The 23,006-nt window shown below is 40.0% G+C and overlaps 1 protein-coding gene across 1 annotated transcript; it reads right to left on the bottom strand.

Annotated features, from left to right (window-relative positions):
- Window positions 1-19,195: 19,195 nt before the first annotated feature.
- On the bottom strand, window positions 19,196-19,744 carry LOC138883254 (uncharacterized). Its single transcript, XM_070163933.1, has one exon. The coding sequence runs from the start codon at window positions 19,742-19,744 to the stop codon at window positions 19,196-19,198; it is 549 nt and encodes a 182-aa protein (XP_070020034.1).
- Window positions 19,745-23,006: the final 3,262 nt, after the last annotated feature.

Raw genomic sequence — 23,006 nt, 5'->3', positions numbered from 1 at the left:
TTAAAAACTAACAGAGATTTCACACTTGCACATGAAACTTAATAAAAATAAAAAAAAGCTGTCTTCACCCAGATTTGTCAAATAGCAGCTGTTCTGTATTTGAACCTTAATCTTTATAGCAAATTTGAAGGGCTAGCATGTCCTAACTCCCAATCTACTTAGGAATGGGGTAGACCGGCATTTTGAAGACACTTTCAGATGAAGGGCCAACTTGTCTAATCCAATTGAATGCTGTAGACCCCAACAGCTTGGCTGGCCAACCCATTTTTTGACAACTCTATTCTTGGAAAAGTGAGAAGTATTTCACATGCCTTAGCCACATAACTTACGAGTTGTCATTCATTTTCTCCGGGGTATTGCCTTCCCCTTATGCCCATTTTTCTAACAAGCGGGTGTTTGTTCAGATTTTTTTACCATAATTGGTTTTCCTATTTTATGAGGAAAATGACAATATATTTTCCATAATTGGGTTTTTCTTTTCCTAGAAGGAAAATATAATTCTTACATATTTGGTTAGTCCCTTTTCTTGTAGGAAAATGTTTGGAGTTCTATAAATTGAGGATCCTTCCTTCTCATTCAGTAGCATCCACAATGTAGCCATATGAGATTTGAGAGTCATGTTTAGGGGAAGAACTTTACGGGACAAGTATTAGTGTGTCACTTGTGTTTGCCTCTTCGTGAGATTGTTCTCTCGATATTTTGTACTCTCTTTTATATAGTTGATTGCTCATCTCCGCCGTAGATGTAGGTCAGTTGACCGAACCACGTTATATATTTGTGTCTCTTTTGGTATATTTCTCTTTGTTGTATGATTTATCGTCGTTCAAGGTTTGCTTTGCTAGCTTCCGCACGACACCTGATTTTTCTGGTCCTATCCTTCTTAGGCATAAAATCAAATAAGTCGCTAGCCGTTTCAAATGAACCACATTACGAGCAGCTAAATGTGATAAAATGGTTAAAAGAAAACAGTTTATCCACCCATATTATCCATTAAAAAATGGGTTGGATAATGAATTTTTTAACAACGTGTCGAATATGGATAAGAACCATATTATCCACTTAGAAAATGGATAACTAATGGGTTAACTTTTACACTTGGAAAGACTCAAATTGGAGGTTCCTCAAGTTTGAGAAATTATGAATTCTCTCAAAAGTGATCATATTCAAGAAGCCATGGATAATATGAATATCCATATTATCCGCCGGATCACCCATTTTTTATCTGTATTAAATATGGGTCGGATCAGATAATTTACCCTTTTTTAAAGTACCCATTTTCGACCCGCTCATATCCGACCTGACCCGCTTGTTTGCCACCCCAACGAGCAGCTAAGATCATTGAGCTTTAACCATATGTCGTCAATATGACGGCTTTTACCGCTCTTTGTGCAACCATGACTCTAAAAGCCTATTACAAATTAAACGAATTATATTGAATGTTACTTTTGGTAATATTGTGAAATAAAAAGTAATACACCTAAAAAAACACCTAGAGCTATATCCACCTTCCAGGAAGGGTAATATGAATAACTAGGCCACCAACAAAGACAACTAATTACGGAGCTGTTGAATCAAGAAACTACACCTATGAGCTTTCTTTGAGCCTTTCACGAAATCTATCCTCTCTTTAACTTCACAAGATCTTTCATCTGCAATAGGAATATGCAACTTGACTAGCTGTTGGAAATTGGAATTTTGATGGTTAAGAAACATGCAGCATAGAGATATATTAAAGGACCCGGTCCTGCTAGTTGATTCTTATAGAGCACCGGTACTTAATCTTAGCGGAAGCAGGATTCACTTTTGTGCGAGATATTATTTTATTTCGGATTTTATGACTGCTCCTATACAAAAAAATATTTAATTTATCCAGATTTTCCACCAATCGCGTAGCATTATTGAAGTGATTAAGGGTCTCCATCTACTCGTCTACCCCTACAAAAAAAGATATTTGATTTATCCAGATTTGCCATCAATCTTGTGGCATTACTGAAGTGATTAAGGGCCTCTGTCACTCTATTGACTGAACCAATATCCCCTTTAAAGAACACCAACAAATCATCCACAAAAATATAATTTGTGTTCAAATATTTGTTTTACACATCGGATGGAACTTAAAGTCTGGCAGCTCACTCATTCTCTAAAGTGTTCCGTGACAAGTACAAATAAAAGATGTGATATTATATTGAATCCCCTTGCATCAATCCACTCTTGCCTTCAAAGTAACCATGCCCTACTCCATTAACTTTCACACAGAATTTGGTAGAGATATGCAAGTCATCGCGAATTGGATAACTTAGCAGGAAAATCAAAACACGCCATTGCCTTCTCAAATAAATGCCAAGCTTACCATATCATATGCCTTTCTTAGATTAATTTTTATCAAACATCTTGGTGATATCTTCCTGTTATATTGTCTCAGGAGGTCATGACAAGTAAACACATTATAGACTAAAGACCTTCCCCTAACAAACGCTGCTTGATTGTCATCTAAAAAAGGTAACCCGGTGCACTAAGCTCCCGCTATGCGCGAGGTTCGGGAAAGGGCCGTACCACAAGGGTTTATTGTATGCGGAGGCTGTTTTCAAAGCTTGAACCCGTGACCTCCTGATCACATAGTAACAACTTTACCAATTACGCTAGGGCTCCGTTTCCCTGATTGTCATCCACTATATGATAATGTCCTTAATAAAATCTACTACTATAAAGCATCTTAGATATGCACTTATACAATACATTGCAACAAGAAATAAGCATGAATTGACCAGCATAAGCTAGGACAATAACTTTAGGAATTAATGATATTATCGTGGAGTTAAGTATTTCTAGTAACTTCCCATTGTTGGAGAACTCCAAGATGGCTGTTGTTATATACATTCCTCTTACACTCGATGCTTTGAAGAATCCACTGCCATAATCATCCGGACCTGGACTCATATTACTATCTATATCACACATTGTTGTTTTAACATCCTTGTATGTATAAGATTCAGAAGATCAATCTGCTGCCTACTGTAAGCACATGACCATTCTTTATAAATCCATCCTAAGCCTTTATCCTATGTCCTCGTTTGTTTATCAACACTTCTTCATAGTAATGCACAAAAATATTTGTTATTTCTGCAGGATATGTGTAAAATACTTTGTGATTGTCATGCATCTGTGTTATTGCCAAGTGCAACTTCCCATGCTTAACAACAGATAAAAAGCTTCTAGTGTTATAATCACCAAGTTAAAATCCATAATTTAATTAAAATATGTTTTTCACATTAAATAGTTCAATTTTTATGCAGCTTTCTTCGCCTTGAAAAGTCTCAAAATATCCTTATCTTAAAACTTAGTTATACTCCATTTATGCGATTGATATTTCACTGGACAGGAACAACAACAACAACCCAGTAAAATCCCACTAGTGGGTACACAAATCTTACCTCTACCCCAAAGGAGTAGAGAGACTGTTTCCGAAAGACCCTCGGCTCAAGAGAATAAAAAGATAAAAGGAGACAATATTAGTTTCACTACAGAGATCATAGGAAAAATAGGAACATAAAATGCAGAAGAAAAATGTAATGCAAAAACGATGGCTAGTAAATAGGTCCTGCACCGAAAAAAGAAAATAGTAAGACATGACATTGCCACTAGCTATCTTAGACAAAACCCCTACCAGACTAGGCTCACAAAGGTACAAAGTAAGGCAAGACTCAAATACCTCCTAGACTACAACCGTAATACTCGATCTCCACAACTTCCTATCAAGTGTCATGTCCTCGGAAATCTGAAGCCTCGCCATATCCTGCCTGATCACCTCTCCCCAATACTTCTTAGGCCGCCCTCTACCTCTTCTCGTGCCCTCCACAACCAGCCGCTCACACCTCCTTACTGGAGCATCTGGGCTTCTCCTCTGTACATGCCCGAACCATCTGAGCCTCGCTTCCCGCATCTTATCATCAGTGAGAGTCACGTACACCTTCTCCCGAATATCATCATTCCCAATCTTATCTATCCTAGTGCCCGCACATCCACCTCAACATCCTCATTTCTGCTACTTTCATCCTTTGGACATGTGAGTTCTTAACAGGCTAGCACTCAGCCCCATACATCATGGCCGGTCTAACCACCGCTTTATAGAACTTACCTTTGAGTATCATTGGCACTCTCTTGTCACACAAGACTCCGGATTCTGACCTCCACTTCATTCATCCTACCCCAATACAGTGTGTGACATCCTCGTCGATCTCCCCTCCCCCGTGGATAACCGACCCAAGGTACTTGAACTGCCTCTACTTGGGATAACCTGTGATTCAAGCCTCACATCCATGCCCACTTCCCTCGGCTCAGCGCTGAACTTACACTCCAGGTATTCCGTCTTCGTTTTGCTCAGCTTGAAACCCTTAGACTCAAGAGTCTGTCTCCAAACTTCCAACCTATCGTTAACACCGGCTCGTGACTCATCAATCAGAACTATGTCATCGGCGAATAACATTCACCATGGCACCTCCCCCTGAATATGGTTTGTTAACGCATCCATCACCAGGGTGAATAAGAATGGACGAGCGCAGAGCCTTGGTGTAACCCCATTTCAACCAAAAAATGCTCAGAGTCGCCTCCTACTGTCCTAACCCGAGTCTTAGCCCCATAATAAATGTCCTTAATCACCATAATATATGGAACCAATACACCTTTTGCCTCCAAACATCTCCAGAGAACTTCTCTAGGAACCTTGTCATACGCTTTCTCTAGGTCAATAAACACCATGTGCAGATCCTTCTTTCTCTCTCTGTACAATTCCACCAACCTTCTAACAAGGTGTATAGCTTCTGTGGTAGAACTACCCGGCATGAACCCGAACTGGTTGTCAGATACAGACATTGTCATCCTCACACTCACTTCAACCACCCTCTCCCATACTTTCATGATATGACTCAGTAATTTGATACCCCTGTAATTGTTACAACTCTGGATATCACCTTTGTTCTTATACAATGGAACCACCGTACTCCACCTCCACTCATCCGGTATCCTCTTCGCCTTAAAAATAACATTAAACAACCCAGTCAACCACTCCAAACCTGCTTTCCCTACACACTTCCAAAATTCTACCGGAATCTCGTCTGGCCTGGTCGCTCTACCCCTACTCATCTTACGCATAGCTCCCACAACCTCCTCAACCTTGATACGCCTGCAGTTCCCGAAGTCACGGTGACTCTCGGAATGCTCTAATTCGCTTAGCACAATATCACAATCCCCTTTTTCATTTAGAAGTTTATGAAAGTAAGTCTGCCATATCCTATTAATCTGGGCATCTTCCATTAGTACTCAACCATCTTCGTCCTTGATGCATCTCACTTGGTCCAAATCCCGAGTCTTCCTCTCTCTCAACTTGGCCAGCCGGAATAACTTCTTCTCCCCGCCTTTTTCCCCCAATTTCTCGTACATACGACCATAAGCCGTAGTCTTAGCCTCTGTGACCGACATTTTAGCTTCCTTCCTAGCTACCTTATACCTCTCCATGCACTCTTACCTCTCCTCCTCAGCTATGCCCCCCTAACTTCAGGTGCGCCACCTTCTTCGCTTCCACTTTACTTGTACCACTTCATTCCACCACCAGTCTCCTTTGTACCCACCAGAGACACCGGTCGAGACCCCTAACACCTCTCTCGCTGCCTCACTTATACAGTCTATTGTCGCTGACCACATAGTGTATGCGTCCCCACTGCTCCTCCAAGCTTCTATAGTCGATAACCGCCACTCCAACTCTTGGGATTTATCCTTAGTCAAGGCTCCCGACTTGATTCTCGGTTTTCCCCGAGTAGACCGTTTCTTCCTCTTTAACCTAATACCAATGTCTATCACCAAGAGTCTATGCTGCGTCGCGAGTATCTTACTCGAAATCACCTTGCAATCCTTGCACAACCTTCTGTCACACCTCATAAGGATGAGATAGTCAATCTGAGTCTTCGCTACTACATTTTGAAAAGTAACCAAATGCTCCTTCTTCTTCGGAAAGCTAGAGTTCGCAATCACCAACCCAAAAGCCTTAACGAAGTCTAATAGCGAGGTACCTCCTCCGTTCCTCTCCCCAAAACCAAAGCCTCTATGCTCCTCACCATAACCACCTACGGTCGCCCCAATATGACCATTGAAATCCCCTCATATGAATAGCTTCTCAGCAGGCGAAACCTGGTGCACAATCTCATCTAACCCCTCTTAGAAGCGCCGTTTAACCTCCTCATCTAGGCCCGCATGCGGCGCATACGCGCTAACGACGTTTAGGGTGTACTCTCAAACTACCAACTTAATAACCATCAATCTATCATTCACTCGTCTAACTTCAACCACAGACTCTCTAAGTTCCTTATCTACCAAGATACCCACTCCATTCTTACCTCTCTGGACTCCTGAGTACCAAAGTTTATACCTGTCCACATCCTTCGCCCTTGACCCTACCCACCTTGTCTCCTAGACATACGCTATATTGACTTTCCTCTTCTGGAGAATCTTCGCCAACTCTATAGACTTACCCGTCAATGTACCTACATTCCATGACCCGATTCTTAACCTATAGACACCCCTGTTCCCTTTACCTCCCTTGACTCCAGATCCACCCCTAGCCCTTGCCCTACCTCCCACCCCACCCCCCTCTTCCCCCGAGGACATGACCTCACTCGACCATCCCAAACCACAACCACTATACCTACGATAGACTAAAGGGAATCACTAACACACACAAGGCAACAGACCAAGCTAGACAAAGATAGGATGTAACTATAGGCTCTCTAATATGGTGAATAAACTAACACGAACTAAGATTGTAACAATTTAACTAACACAACAAAAGTGAAAAGAAAAACGGGAGGTACCAACTCCCGCGAGTAGAACCTGGGAATTGTTAGGAAAGTTAAAGATATAAAATTGACTTATAAGTTTGTTGATTTTGCAAGAAAAATGTTATAGCAATCGTTGAAAATTTAGTTTGACATGCAAATTATCAAAGTTTATCATCATATAGGGTGTGGTAGGATGTACTAGATCTGTTATAACGATCCAACCGGTCATGATAGAATATATGAGTCCGCCAAACTATATAGAGATCAGGTCCTCTATGAGTTTCCACTGAGAATGCTAATAAAACTGTAAGTAAATAAGACAGGGAGTTTTTACGTGGAAATCCCTGCTCAAGGGGATAAAAAAGTACGACCTACACTGGTAGGATTTCAACTTCATTATGAGCAACTTTAGATTACAACCTATGCAATCTAGGAATTAAACTCTTAATCCCTCACAACTTGTAATACACCTATTACAAGCCACTTTGCAATATACCTATTGATCTCCGTGATGAATCTAATATTCTCTCCTTTTGTCTTTTTATTATCTTGAGCCGAGGGTCTTTCGGAAATAGCCTCTCTACCCCTTTGGGGTAGGGGTAAGGTCTGCGTACACACTACCCTCCCCAGACCCCACTTGTGTGATTCTACTGGGTTGTTGTTGTTGTTGTTTGCAATACACCTATTACAAAGACTTCAACTCATGACTAACTCTAGTCAGGACAAAAACACTAAGGGTTTATAGTTGTACAACAGGTTCCTAAGCAATGCTTCTAGATAAGCAAAGTAGGAATTACAATGAAGAACAATTATAAAGTTACAACTCAACTAAAGACATACAAATACTAGCTCTAGGAACTAGTCCGTAGTAGTGTTAAACTTTGTTCTTGATGCACTTGAGAATTGAATGCTTGAATGTCAGATGCTTGAATTGAATTCTCAAGTGTTCAAGTGATGTTTTGCTGTAATGCATTTAGTTAATACAACATAGATGATGTCACTTGAATGATGTAATCACTTGGTAGGTCCTATGACAAGTGACTACAAAACTATGCTGCACTGTTTCTGTGTACAGTACAGGCAGTCACTTTCCAAATGTACACAGTTGACTTCGTACCGCTGTCAGGGAAACACAAGGGTATCAAGTCCCTGTGTTGATTCTCTGTCTTCTGATGTTGTAGCAGTTCACATTAGTTGGAGTCTGTTGATTTGCGATGTGTACCAAGTGTGTCAGGTTCCTTATCTGGTTCTTTGACAGTAAGTTTGTTAGATAATTAAAGTATAAAGCTAAGGCATTATAAACCCATCAATTTCCCCCTTTTTGATGACGACAAACATAGAAATTGATAACACACGTTTAGAGCAAAATTAACCAGATGACGTACCAGGAACCTCACAAGATCCCGTGTTTTGCACTTCAGTCCCTCAATTTTCCGCTTCTTATCGCGGTCCTACCGCGGTTACGCCAGGACCACGTCCAACTAGCCTCTCAGAATCCACAACAGCCTTCTACCGTGGTCCAACCACGGTTACGGCGGGACCGCGGCAGACCATCTCCAGTTCTGGTTTTGCTGCCTGCGCGTGGTGCACTTAGCGGATATTGTAAGATTGGCCTCTTTTTCTCCGTAGTTGATCCCAAAAGTACTCCATAAACTTCATTTATTGTATGTAGCCTGCAAAGCATGAAAAGCACTAATCAGAGCATTTTGTTATCCCTTTAACCATAAAACTATACAAGAAGGTGGTTCTTTAAGGCCTAATTATAGTCCAATTCACCTATTATCAGTACACCTTGATCATATCACTTGAAATGATGTGAGCACTTTAGTTGGTCAAGAAGTGAGTGGCGCTGGAAACAGTGCAGTGCGGCAGAAACAGTACAGGCAGTCACTTTATTTCCAGTTGTGTCCAATTAACTTTGTACTACTATGAGGGAACCACAAGGGTATCAGGTCCTTGTTTAGTTTCCTAGCTCCTGAAGCTGTAGCAGTTCACATTTAGCTGGAATCCGTTAAATGCAGAGTAGTCCAAGTGAGTCAGGTTCCCTATCTGGTCTTTAAAATTAAGTTTGTTAAATCATCAAAACACAAGGCAAAGATATTGAAAACCTATCAATTTTCCCCTTTTTGATGATGACAAACTTAACATTGATAATATGGATTTAGAGCTAAGAGAACCAGATTAAAAATTCAGGAGAACACAAGTTCCCCCTGAATTATGCCCTTTTTTACACATGTTATGTTCCCCCATATGTTCCCCCTGACTTTATGGTCATATTATACTATTATTTTCCCACTTTTGGCATCATAAAAAAGACAAAAACAGAAGAACATCACAAAGAAGTCCAGCCAAGCTAACTCATGCCACATATGTGCACACAAACATGATAGAGAATAGAAACACAGAAGTAAAGCACTGATATAATAAAAGAGGATAGAATTTATATTGATAAAATTTTAATATGCCTATGCTTAAAAAGTAAGAGGCAATATTGGACTGTTAAAATGAGAGCAGTAGTGTTTCATCCCAACAACAAAAAAAAACAAAACATGTGCCAAAACAAAAAAAATTGAAGGGCATTTCCAGAATCTGGTCACTGAAGGGATACTTAGGGGCACTAGGAGTAGAAGGCTTGGAGGCTGCAGTAAGCGTTTGGAGAACAAGGTCTATTCGAGCATTGACCAACTTTTGCTCATTGAGCAGTTCTGCTTTCAGGTTCTCTACTTGCGCCCTGAGATCAACATTCTCCTTTGCCAAACGAGCTACCTCGTCATTTGATGCCGGAACCCCTTGGGCTTGCTGACCTTCCAGGATAGCATTCCTAGCCTTCAACCGACGAATCTCCTCAATTGCACTGTTCTGAGCATTAATTAGCCGTGAGACGGTTGATGTACTTCCTACTCCCCAATTCTTTTTCAGGCACTCGCATTCTTCCAATGTAGTCTGTGAGAAAGTCTGTTTCTTAGTCCCCACCTTGCCTTGCCTCAATGGCACCGCAAAGAAATTAAACACTCTGGTAAGCAAAAACCTGTAGGGAAGGCCATGATTTCCATCCTTGAAGGTGGCTACCTTTTGCATGTGCTCAATCATAATAGCAGGCAGGCTTACAAGGTTAAAGCTATCCGATTGCTCCATTAAGAACATGTCAAACTTAGAGGTCACGGACCTCCTCTCAGCTCGAGGCAATAGAACTTTGTTGACCAATTCAAAAAGTAGCTGATAGATAGGGAGTAACGCCTTCTTATGGATCTGGTCCCCCTTCTGGTTTGCGTTGTCCTTACCATGACATTTATAAAGTTAAACTGACAAACATCCTTTATACTAGACACACCGACTATAGGAACTTTAAGAATTTCACCAAGCAGCTTTACATCAAACATTATATCCACTCTATTCACCAAAGCACAGCTGTGGTCAGTCTCACCGGGAAAAAGGCTAGCAAAGAAGCTTTGTACCTCATCCGCATAAGCCTTAGGGTCATCTATTTGAAATAGATGCCCCCATCGTTGAAACTCAACCATTTCACGAATTTGTCGCATGCCAGCCATCTCAGAGATTGCGGCGTCAAATGTACGATCCAACAGAACCTTTTGGTGCCTCAGGCGTTCTAAGCCAAGATTGACTTCACTCCTTAACCTCTTCATAGAACAAGGTTCCTGAACAATTTCAGACTTGCGTTTTCCGAACTTCTCACCACGTAATTTTCCTTTTCCCTTGGATTTGACTAGCATATCCTCATTAGACATCGAGAACTAAGTCACAATCCCCTTCAATTTGGAGCTAGAAGGTGACCCCTTTTCTATTGAAGCAGGCATTTTCTTTTTCTGAGACTGTCAAACCAGAGAACCAGGTTCATCTAGTGTTTCTTCTTCCACCTCTACTACAGGGATCGCCTCATCACTTACGGGTACATTGTCTTTCACCAACTTCCTCCTTTTCTTCTTACTACTTTTCTTGCTCTTTTGAAGATAGCTTGAAGCATGGTAGTAGGCCTTTTGGTTTCAGAATCAGGAGTGGACACAACCCTCCACTTAACTATGAACGCATCAAGAGCCACATTATCTAGGTCCTCCTCATCACTGGACCTCATTTCAGGTATTTGTACTTCCAAGGGCACAGTAGTGAATGCAGGAGCAGAACTGTCCTGGGAATGAGAGCCCTGGTCTGGCTCCTTCGGAGAGGGATCAGGTTCCTCATGTAAGGGACAAGTAGTATCTGCTAGTGCATCGCCTGCAACAGTTATAATGGCCCCTTCGTCGCCCACACCTTGTACCTCATTTTTCTGAGAGATGATCTCATGCAGTACACCATTAGCAAACACCACAAAGACGGTTACAACATTCTCTTCCTCAATTGGTACTACTGTCACCACAAAAACAGTAGCAACAATGGCGAAACTCTCTGTGACCTCAAGGTTTTGACCTTATTCTCCACTTGGTCTTTGACTAGTGGGAACCTCAGAAGATGGAGAGGACGGAGTAACAATTTTAGGGGTTTCTAAAATAGAGAGAGACGAGGAATTTGGGTGAGGTGTGATTTTACCAGGAAGGGTAATAGTGGGTAAGGAAGGCTCAATAGGAATGAAAGTCTCCATAAGTTTAATAGTAGTAGGTACGACTGAGGCAGGGAGGTCGGAGTTTGTCTCAACCATTGGAAAAATGGTGTGAAGATGCTTTTGGGAAATTCTAATGGAGGACTTATGGTTAGGGAGAACAGAAAAGGGTTTTTATTAGGAGAGGACAATTATGAAGAGAGAGGAATAGGCACCGGTTCTGAAATGGCGACTGGGCGTGGAGAAGTGCAACGTTTTAGAGGGAGATGGAATGATTTGAAGGAAGAGACGTTACAGCAGGATCTGAAAAGTTAAATGACGTGGCAGTTGCATTTTGTACCCTTTTTAAGACGTGTATTAAAGGATACACATAACTACTAACCTTTGGTACAAGAACCAGGTTCTTGAACTTTTATTTGAAGGAATCAATCCTCTTTTATCAATCATGCACTGCATCTACAGCTTCTATACTCATCATGCGTATTTACTTGCAACAGTATTAAAGTGAGTTAAACATTGCTAGAAAACACTTTTAGCCAGTTATTTCTTGAAGGTGATTTTCATAGCCAGATAAAACGGAATCAGGTTCTCAATTGGGCTTTAAAATCTCCAACTTCATGTTGTTTCTTTCAAATTGTTCCCTACTTAATGCCTTGGTAAAAATGTCTGCAATTTGGTCTTTTATGTTGCATAACTTCATACATATCAGCGCTTTCTCCACATTGTCCCTCAGAAAGTGATGCCTCACATCAATATGCTTTGTCCTTTTGTGTTGAACTAGATTCTTGGCCATGTTGAGTGCACTGGTGTTGTCACATAGAAGGGGCACACTCTCAGTGAGTACCCCAAAGTCCTCCAATTGCTGCTTAATCCATAAAAGTTACGCACAGTAGGATGCTGTGGCTACATATTCTGCTTCAGTTGTTGAAAGAACCACTGAATTTTACTTCCTTGTGCCCCAGTGATAAGACTTGAACCTAAAAAGTGAGCCATTCCAGAAGTGTTTTTCCTGTCCACAAGATAACCTGCATAGTCTGCATCAGCATAACAAATGAGATTAAAACTGTTGCCTGAGGGATAATACAGAACCAGGTCCTGTGTTCCTTTGAGATATCTCAGTATTCTTTTGGTATCCTTCAAATGAGACTCCTTGAGATTTGATTGAAACCTTGAACATAGCCCCACACTAAAGACAATATCAGGTCTGCTAGCTGTGAGATAGAGGAGAGACCCAATAATGTTTCAAACATGGTTTGATTCACAGGAGATCCAGTTTCATCCATGTCCAGTCGAGTGGCCGTAGCAATGGGAGTGTCTATCACCTTTGATGCTTCTATGTCAAACCTCTTCAAGAGCTTTTTGATGTATTTTTGCTGACAAATGAATATACCCTTTGGGGACTGTTTTACTTGAAGACCCAAGAAGAAGTTCAGTTCCCCCATCATGCTCATTTCAAATTCACTTCCTATGAGTTTTTCAAATTCTTCACACAAAGAATCAGTTGTTGCCCCAAAAATTATATCATCAACATATATCTGAACAATGAGCAGGTTCCTTCCCCGTTTCTTTAAGAACGGAGTGTTGTCAATTTTCCCTTTTTTAAAGCCATTTTCCAAGAGGAACTTTAACATCCTTTCATACCATGCTCGAGGAGTCTGCTTCAGCCCGTGCAATGCTTTGTTCAGTTTAAAAACATATTTAGGGTATTCATGACATTCAAACTCTGGAGGTTTCTTCACATAGACTTCTTCCTTAAGAAGTCCATTCAAAAATGCACTTTTGACATCCATTTGGAACAAGGTGAATTCCATATGAGATGCAAAAGCGATTAAAATTCTAATAGCTTCCATGCGAGTAACCGGAGCAAACGTTTCATCATTGTCAATCCCTTCCTCCTGACAGTAGTCTTGAACCACTAGTGTGACGACCCGGCCGGTTGTCCTAAGAATTAATGCCTCGATCCCCTATTAACTGCTTTCCCCAAGTTTATTTCTACTAATTTGATTTGCTGGGATGTTCAGTTTTGAGTTTCGGAGAGTTTTGGGACATTTAGTCCCAAATGAGAGCTTAAGTGTTGTTGAGTTGACCGTAGTTGGAATAGTATGAAGATGGCCTCGGAATGGAAATCTGATATTTCTGTTAGCTCCGTTGGGTGATTTCGGGCTTAGGGGCGTGTTCGGATTGTGTTTTAGAGGTCCGTAGCTAATTTAGGCTTGAGATGCCGAAAGGTCGAATTTTGAAGTTTCCGGTTCGAAAGTGAGATTTTGATTCGAGGGTTGGAATGGAATTTCGGAAGTTGGATCAGCTCTATAGAGTTGAATGTGGCGTGTGTGCAAAATTTTAGGTCATTCGGACGAGGTTTGATAGATTTTTTGATCGAAAGAGTATTTTTAGAGTTTTTGGAATTCTTAGGCTTGAATCCATTGAAAAATAGGTGTTTCGATGTTGTTTTGAGCATTTCGAAGGTTGGAACAAGTTTGAATGAAGTTATGGGATATGTTTGTAGGTTTGGTTGAGGTCCCGGGGGCCTCGGGGTGATTTCGGATGGTTAACGGAAAGATTTTTGGAGTTTAAAGTTTGCAGCTTTAGCTGTTATCTGTCATCGCAGAAGCGGCTCAGAGGTTGCAGAAGCGAAAATGAGGAAGGGGGCCTAGAACCGAAGAAGTAGCATAAGGAACCACATCTGCATAACTGCAGCTGCGGAATTTGAAGTCGCAGGTGCGAGATTAGGTTTTTAAGTGAGAACCGCAGAAGCAATATCGCATATGCGATTATTTGATCGCAGATGTGGAAACAGCTGGGCAGAAATATGAAATTTTGAGGGTTTAATTTCAAAAGTTGGAAATTTGATTTGGAGCTCGGGAGAGGGTGATTTTGAGAGGAAATTGAAAATGAGATCATTGAGTAACAATTTTTTAACCCTTTCTAGTTATTTTCCATTAATCTATAGTTAGTTTCATCATTTAAATTCAGATTGGAGATAAAAATTGGGGAAAAGTTGGAAGAAAGTTCTTAGACCTAGAATTCGACTTTTGGTTGGGAATTTGACCTTAGATTTGGATAATTTTGGTATGCATGAACTTGTGAGAGTATGAGGATTCTGAAAATATAAATTTTACGTGATTCCGAGACGTGGGCCGATGGACGTTTTGATCGTTTTACCTAATTTTGTGTATTAGCTTAGAATTTCTTTGTAGAATCAGTTACTTGAAGTGTTATTTATATTATGCAATTGAATTGAATAGATTTGGGCCATTTGAAGTCGAGTACTCATGGCAAGAGAGTGGTTTCGGGTTGACTTTGAGCCGGTTCGAGGTAAGTGGCTTTTCTAACCTTGTGTTGGGGACCTTCCCCTTAGGATTGGTATATTTGGTAATTGAAATGCCTTGTACGTGAGGTGACGAGTGCGTACTTGTGCTAATTGTTGGAAATCCGATTTTCTTTAAGTAATTACTAGTATGTTTCCTTTCCTGTTTCTATTACTTGAACTATTAAGCCTGTTGTTAGCTTAGGAAGGCATGTCTAAGTGACTTAATTGCTTTATTTGCTCAACCTGCCATACCTGAATTCTGTGCAGCATGCTAGGATAGAATCACTTGTTGCCTTAATATGAAACCATTTCTGTATATTTTTCTGTTGCTGCTGTGTATTTATTTTGGGACTACGGATGTGGGATTCTGGTAGCTCCCCCTTGTATGTTTATTTTGGGACTACGGATGTGGGATTCCGGTAGATCCCCCTGCACAGTTATATGGAACTATGAGAATGCACCCGATAGATTCCTCCAGTACTGGGTATTTACATTTGGGACTACAGAACGAGATTTTGGAAGATCCCCGCGCACTATGAGTTGGACTACGGGTGGGATCCCGGGAGATCCATTGGATATGTACATATAGCACTACATGATGGTATCCTAGGAGATCCCCTATTGTTATTATTGGTGCGGAGCTGTATTTCTTTTCCGTGTTTACCTTGCTTCTGTATAGTTGTTGTTGTCCTGTACATCCTATGTTATTTTACTACTGTACTTATTTATACTGTTTTGTTCTATACTGTTGATCTTTATATTTTATTTAACCTTGGTAGGGCCCTGACTTTCCCGTCACTACCCAACCGAGGTTAGGCTTGGCACTTATTGAGTACTGCTGTGGTGTACTCATGCCCCTTTCTGTGCATGTTTTTCATGTGCAGATCCAGGTACTGCGACTCAGTCCTATCACCCGTGAGGCGAGGCGACTACTCTAGAGACTTCGAGGTACATCTGCTGCGTCCATAGACCGAGGAGTCCCTTTATATTCTAGCTTTTAAATATTTGCCCTTCTGTATTTCTTTCCCTTATTAGATATTCTGGAGTTAGACATTGTAGATATCCAAAGGCTTGAGGTTCCGTGAGTTTTCCGGTTTTGGGATAGTGTACTGGGTTTTGAGAAATGTTGTGTTGTGTATGCCGAGCGGCACTTTTTAACATTGTTTTTATCACTCTTCATTTTGTTTTAATTTGTTTATATTCTGCATTTTGGTTATCTTCTGCAATTTAGGCTTACCTAGTTGTAGAGGACTAGGTGCTATCACGATGGTTCACGGAGGGCGAACCGGGGTCGTGACAACTAGCCTGGCCTTGTTCTTTGTGGTAATTCCATGTTCATCAAACTTGTTTCTAAATACCCACCTGGTTCTTATAATGGTTCGATCTGAGGGTCTAGGTACCAGGTGCCTTTCAAACTGATGTAACTCGTCTTACATGGCTGTAATCCAATCTTCATCTTTCAAGGCTTCCTTGATATTCTTGGTTTCTATATGGGAGAGAAAAGATGAGAAGGCAAATGAATTTCTGGTTCTTGACCTGGTTTGTACTCCAGAATCTAAAGGAGTAATAATGTTGTCCATCAGATAAGAGCTTTGGTGTCTCCAGTTAGAAGTCTGAGGTTTATTTTGAGAGGATGTGGGTGTGTTTGGCTGGTTTTCCTACATTCTTCTCTCAGGTGCTAATGGAGTTCCCTGAACTGCATCAACCACTCTTTCTTCAGCTTCAGTGGTTGTAATTGAAGTACTTGGTTCTATTGGAAATGAGGCAGTATTGTCTTCACTCAGCTCTTTTACTTGACTCATCATATCTGCCTTTCCATTTGTCATGTCAATGACTTCACCAGAGACTAGTAAGGGTTCTCTAGCTTGATCTTCTTCAGCACTCTTCTCACATGATGGATAAGACTCATCAAAAATAACATGAACACTTTCCTCAACACATTGAGTCCGCTTATTATATATCTTGTAAGCCTTGCTTTGAGAAGAGTAGCCCAGAAATATTCCTTCATCACTCTTGGCATCGAATTTACCAAGCTGATCCTTTCCATTGTTAAGAACATAGAATGTGCACCCAAATGTTCTTAGGTGAGTCAGCTTGGGCTTCCTTCCATTCAACAATTCATATTTTTGTTCAGAAGTGATCTGATCATGCACCTGTTCACCAAGTAGCAGGCAGTGTTGACAGCTTCAGCCCAGAAGTTCTTTGCAATTCCACTGTCGATTAACATTGTTCTTGCCATCTCTTCTAGAGTTCTGTTCTTCCTTTCTACTACTCCATTTAGTTGGGGAGTTCTGGGAGCTGAGAAGTTGTGAGTGATGCCATTTTCATTGCAGAACTCATCAAATTTGACATTGTCAAATTTTGTCCCATGATCTGATCTAATGAATGCAACTCTAGACTCCATCTTCACCTAGATTTTCTTCACAAATGCCACAAACACTTCAACGGTTTCATCTTTAGTTCTGAGAAACAAAGTCCATGTGAATCTAGTAGTCATCCACTATCACAAAAATGTATCTTTTTCCTCCTCTGCTTTGCACTCTCATAGGGCCACATAGATCCATATGCAGAAGTTCTAGTGGTTTTGAGGTTCTCACATCCCTTATAGACTTAAAGAAGGATTTCATATGTTTTCCTCTAGCACAAGCATCACAGACCTTTTGCACCTTGAATTTTGACATGGGCAGACCATGGACCAGGTCCTTCTGCATTAGTTTGTTCAGAAGAGAAAAACTTGTGTGGCCTAGTCTTTTGTGCCATAGTTCAGCATCATCATCAACAGCTTTCAGACAACCCAGATCACCACTTTGTAAGGACTCGAAATCAGCAACATAGATGTTTTTGTATCTTTTGGCCACAAGTACCACTTCACCAGTTACCAGATCAGTGATTGTACATATTTTGGACAAGAACTCCACTGTGTTTCCTTTATCACAGATTTGAGAGACACTTAAGAGACTGTACTTAAGGCCATTCACATAGTACTCATTTTTAGTAGAATGAGTGAGTGACTTCCCAACTTTTCCAACTCCAAGAATGTACCCCTTTTTCCCATTGCCAAAGGATACACCCCCTCCTGGCAGGGCTTTTAGTGAAAGAAAGTCCATGGTGTTCCCATTCATGTGCTTTGAACACCCACTATCCATGAACTATTGTTGACCGCTTCCTTTCATTGTTCCCTGCACAAGGAGATTAGGAGTTAGTTTTAGGAACCCAAGAAAGTTTGGGTTCTTTGTAGTAGGCAAGAGGATGAATAATAGCTCTCTTGGTCCATGCAGGTAATGTGCATTTTTTGTGAGTGGAACCTGGTCCCTCTTTTGTAGTCATCTTTCAGCAAACATATTGTTTTTCTGAACAGATTGATCCCTGGCCAGGAAATTTTCTTTGAAGTGCACATTGTTTCCATATTGGGTACAAGGCCAATTATCAAAGATAGTGACGTACTTGCTATGAGGGTTGTAAAGAGATTTCTCCCTTTAGAACCCTATTCCCTGCCTGTTTCCACCATTGTTAGTGTGCATGGCAGTGGTAGCTTCTAAGGACCAGGTCCACTTTATGAATTTTTCAAGATCATTTTTTACTCTATCCATATCAGTTTGGAGGTTCTTGTCTTTTTCAATTTTAGCACACATCCTAGTTCTCACAACTTTCAACTCAGTTTCAAGCCTAATGTGTTCCACACTAGCTATCTCTTTTCCTTTTCTAGAGTTTTTAGGTTTTGACTTAGTCCCTAGTCTGCCTATTGATTCCCTTAGGTCTACAATTACTGCCATGAAATCACTTCTTTCTTCTTTGAATTTTTCAATGGTTTCCTTATGGTCAATGACTACAGCCACTAAGTCATCTCTAGTTTGTTCAGCTTCTCCTAGTTCTATGGTCAAGGAATCCCTATCCTCCACAAGACTATGATAGGCATAAATCAATACACTAGCTAAAGACATGAGTTTCTTAGGAGAGTAGGATTTCAGATTTCTCTGAACATCCCTGAAATTTAGCTCCTTGTTATCATCGTCTTCATCATCATCTGATTAGGACATCAAAGCAAAGGTTGAGTCATATCCACTTTCCTCGCCTTCAACTACCATCATGGAACTATCACTAGCATCAGTTTCATCTTCAGACTCACCAGAGGAATCTCCCCATGCTGCAAGAGCCTGTTTCATCATATTGTCAGCAGATATTTTTCTTTTGAAGTCCTTGAATGGAACTGGGTTCCTCTTAACTGCTTTTCAGGGTTGTTCTTGGAGAATTCTTGCTTCAAGATAATACAGTCTCTGATGAAGTGTCCAGGCTTTCCACACTTATGATAGAGATCATAGTTTTTTAGTTTGCTAGAGCTGCCCCTTTTTAGTATTTCTCTATTTTTTCTGACTATCTTCTGAAACCTTTTGGTCAAGTAAGCTATGTCAATGTCTTCATCACTTGAGTCATTGCTATCAGCTTTGAGTACCAGGTTCTTTTCTTTCTTTGGTTATCTTCTTTCACTGTCTATCTTCTTCTTCATCTTTAGGTCTTCAGATTTCCAATAAGCTCTTCTGTGGTCAGCTCCTGCAAATCCTTTGATTTAGTAATAACATTCACCTTGCTTTCCCATGGGCTAGACAGAATACTAAGGATTTTCCTCACTAGCTTGTTTCTAGGAATGATTTCGCCAAGTGAGTGTAACTCATTTATGATGGAAGTGAATCCTATGTGCATATCTTGAATAGATTCATCGTCCTTCATCCTGGAGAGTTCATACTCGATAGTGAGCATATCAATCTTAGACTGTTTTACTTGGCTAGTTCCCTCATGAGCTATTTGCAAAGCTTCCCAAATCTCCTTGGCAGTGTCGCAGGTGGAGATTCTATTGTATTCTTCAGGTCCTATTCCACATACTAGAATCTTCTTGGCACGAAAATTCTTCTCCATAACTTTCTTGTCTGCGTTAGTGTATTCTTTACTGGTTTTTGCCATTGAAAATGGAAGTTCTTCAAGTACCTTTGTTGGAACATAAGGGCTATCGCATATGGTATCCCATAACTCAGAATCCTCAGCCATAATGAAATCATGCATTTTTATTTTCCACTACCCATAGTATTGTCTATTGAACCTGGGTGGTCAGTATGTAGATTGACCTTCTTCAAATTTGGTGGAGCAACCATAAGGATCCTTCCTAGGTGTTAGCCTGATAGGAAGAACCTGCTCTAATACCAATTGTTAGTTTGTATGAGTCCACCAAACAGTAGAGTACCTGGTCCTCTACGAGATTCTGCTGAGAATGCTAATAAATTGTAAGTAAATGAGACTCGGGATTTTTACGTGGAAAAATCCCACACAAGGGGACAAAAAATCACGACCTACACTAGTAGGTTTTCAACTTCACTAACTTGTTAAACCTATTACAAGCCACTTTGTAATGACTCCATTACAAAGAATTCAACTCAACTAACTTGTGGTACTCTTACCACAAGCCACTTTGTGACTCCCTAGTTACAAAGACTTTTACTAACTTGTGATGCTCTCACCACAAGCCACTTTGTCACTCTACAGTTACAAAGGCTTTTGCTTATGACTAAACAAAGAGTTTAACATAAACTCAAAGAGTTTAACATAAACTCAAAGAGTTTAACATAAACTCAAAGAGTTTAACATAAACTCAAAGAGTTTACAGATTTTACAAGAGGATTCCTAATCAACACTTCTAGCTAAGCAATTTAGGAGATACAATAAGTACAATCACAAAGTTACAACTCAACTAAGGACAAAAACATGCTAACTTTAGGAACTGGTCTGTAGTCGCGTTCAACTTTGTTCTTCAAGCTTGTGAGGATTGATTTCTCTGTTTTTGTGAAAGGCTTGAATGAGAAACTGAAACATTCAAGTAATGTTTCAATATAAACTCATGTTGGTACACCTTGATCACGTCAATTGAAATGATGTGAGCACTTTAGTTGGTCAAGAAGTGAGTGGGCGCTGGAAACAGTGCGGCAGAAATAATGCAGGCAGTCACTTCATTTTCAGCTGTGTCCAATTGACTTTATACTGCTATGAGGGAACCACAAGGGTATCAGGTCCTTGTTTAGTTTCCTAACTCCTGAAGCTGTAGCAGTTCACATTTAGCTGGAATCCATTAAATGCAGAGTAGTCCAAGTGAGTTAGGTTCCCTATCTGGTCCTTGACATTAAGTTTGTTAGATCATCAAAACAAAAGGCAAAGATATTGAAAACCTATCATGAAGGAAATGAATATGATTCAATATTTGCTTTGATGGATTAATCAGACGATGATGAAGATGATGACAATGATGAGGTAAACTTCAGGGACGTTCAGAAAAATCTGAAATCCTACTCCCCTAAGAAACTCATGTCATTAGCAAATGTATTAATTGATTCCTATCATAGTCTTGTAGATGAAAAAGATGTCTTGACCATAGAACTAGGAGAAGCTGAACAAACTAGAGATGATTTAGTAGTGTGTGTAGTTGATATGAAGGAAACCATAAGCAATCTAGAGAATGAAAAGGTGGTTCTAACTAAAACAAATTGCTAGTGTAGAACATAAAAGAGATGATTTGGTGGTTGTAGTTGTTGACTTAAAGGAAACCATTAAGAATTTCAGTAAAGAAAAAGAGGTTTTAGTGGAGAAAGTGACTGTTATTGAGAAGGAGAGAGATGACATTTTAGTAGTGATTATAGACTTAAAGGAAACAATAAAGTAACTTGGAGCTGAGTGTAGGCCTGGAAACTCTAAATAAGAGAAAGAGGTAGCTAGTGAGACACACATTAAGATTGAAAAAGAGTTAATTGTTGTGAGAACTAGTTTGTGTGCTGAACTTGAGAAACATGGGCAGCTCCAAGCAGAACTGAACTAGAAAGAGTAAAACATGATCTTGAAAAGTCCCTTAAATGGACCTGGTCCTCGAAAGCTATTACTGCCACGTATGTTAATAATGGTGGTAACAGGCAGGGAATAAGGTTTCAAAAGGAGAGAACTCCTTATAACTCTCATAGCAAATATGTTACTGTACCCAATAATTAGATATGTACCCACTGTGGGAACAATGGACATTTCAAAGAAAATTGCCAAGCCAGGGTTTAGTAACTACAGAAAAATAAAGTTTTTGCTAAGAGAGTAACTGCTGAAAAGGGACCAGGTTCCACTCATAAAAAACGCATGTTACTTGCATGGACTAAAACAACAATTATTCATCCTCTTGCTTATTACAAGGTACCCAAACTTGCTTGGGTTCCTAAATCTAACTCGTGATCTCCTTGTGCAGGGAACAGTGAAAGGAAACAGTCAACAATGGTTCATGGACAGTGGATGCTCAAAGCACATGACTGGAAATACTATGGACTTTCTTTCACTAAAAGCCCTGCAATGAGGGAGTGTATCCTTTGGAAATGGGAAAAAGGGGTATATTCTTGGTGTTGGAAAAATTGGAAAGTCACTCACTCAATTGAGAATGTGTACTATGTCAATGGTCTTAAGTACAGTCTCTTGAGTGTCTCTCAAATTTGTGATAAAGGAAACAAGGTGGAATTCTTGGGTGCTATTTGATTATTGGGTTATCGGTTCGGGTTTCGATTTTCTAATTTTATTAACAATTTAACCAATAACCCAATAAACTTTATCAAAATTATAATTTTATCCTTAGGTGTATAAAGCCACCTTAGGGCTTCATTCTACTAGTACAATATTTGGACTTCTTAAATTTTAAGGTGTAATAACTACTATTTTGTGTTGTTTCTGTTGTGTTTGGACAACTGGACATGAATAAATCTTTTATTCCTGATATGAAAGCAACTTTTGTAATTATGATCCTCCAATATCAGTGGTCAACATATTCTGTTAATTGATCCTCCCGAACAACCAGGAGTACTCGTGCCACTTTTTTCATTATATGTTTTTTCTCTTGCTACAGTTGTTGGATCAGTGCATTTAATGGTATTCATATGTTTAATGTTTCTCTCTTAAACAAAAAAATATTATTACGTTTGATAAAAAGATTAATAATGAGTTCTTAAGTCATTGTCTTGGTAGGATGTAAATTAATATGGTGAAGTCCTCCTCTTTCGTTTCATCTCATTGATGTTCTTTTGTGTGTGAATATGTGAAGTACATTTGAGCAAATTTTATTGTTGTTTACAATTGGACAAATTTTTTGATGAGAGTAGACACGTGTATGTGAAACTTTTGTTCATTCTATATGTCACACCTCCTTTTTGCGCGCCCGGCCCCGAAGGGTAAGATGCGCGGGTGGAGTTTTTCCAATTTAAGTGACAATATTCGAAATGGGATTATTTATTTAATTCAGAGTCGCCACTTGGGAAAG

This window comes from Nicotiana sylvestris, chromosome 12, assembly GCF_000393655.2.
Source record: "Nicotiana sylvestris chromosome 12, ASM39365v2, whole genome shotgun sequence".
Lineage (NCBI taxonomy): Eukaryota > Viridiplantae > Streptophyta > Magnoliopsida > Solanales > Solanaceae > Nicotiana > Nicotiana sylvestris.
The sequence above is the reverse complement of the archived record's forward strand: the minus strand, read 5'-3'. Positions and strand labels throughout refer to the sequence as shown.

What these genes read in the sequence shown, in the direction of transcription:
- LOC138883254 (XM_070163933.1), bottom strand. Translation starts at nt 19,744, where the DNA reads ATGCATGATTTCATTATGGCTGAGGATTCTGAGTTATGGGATACCATA.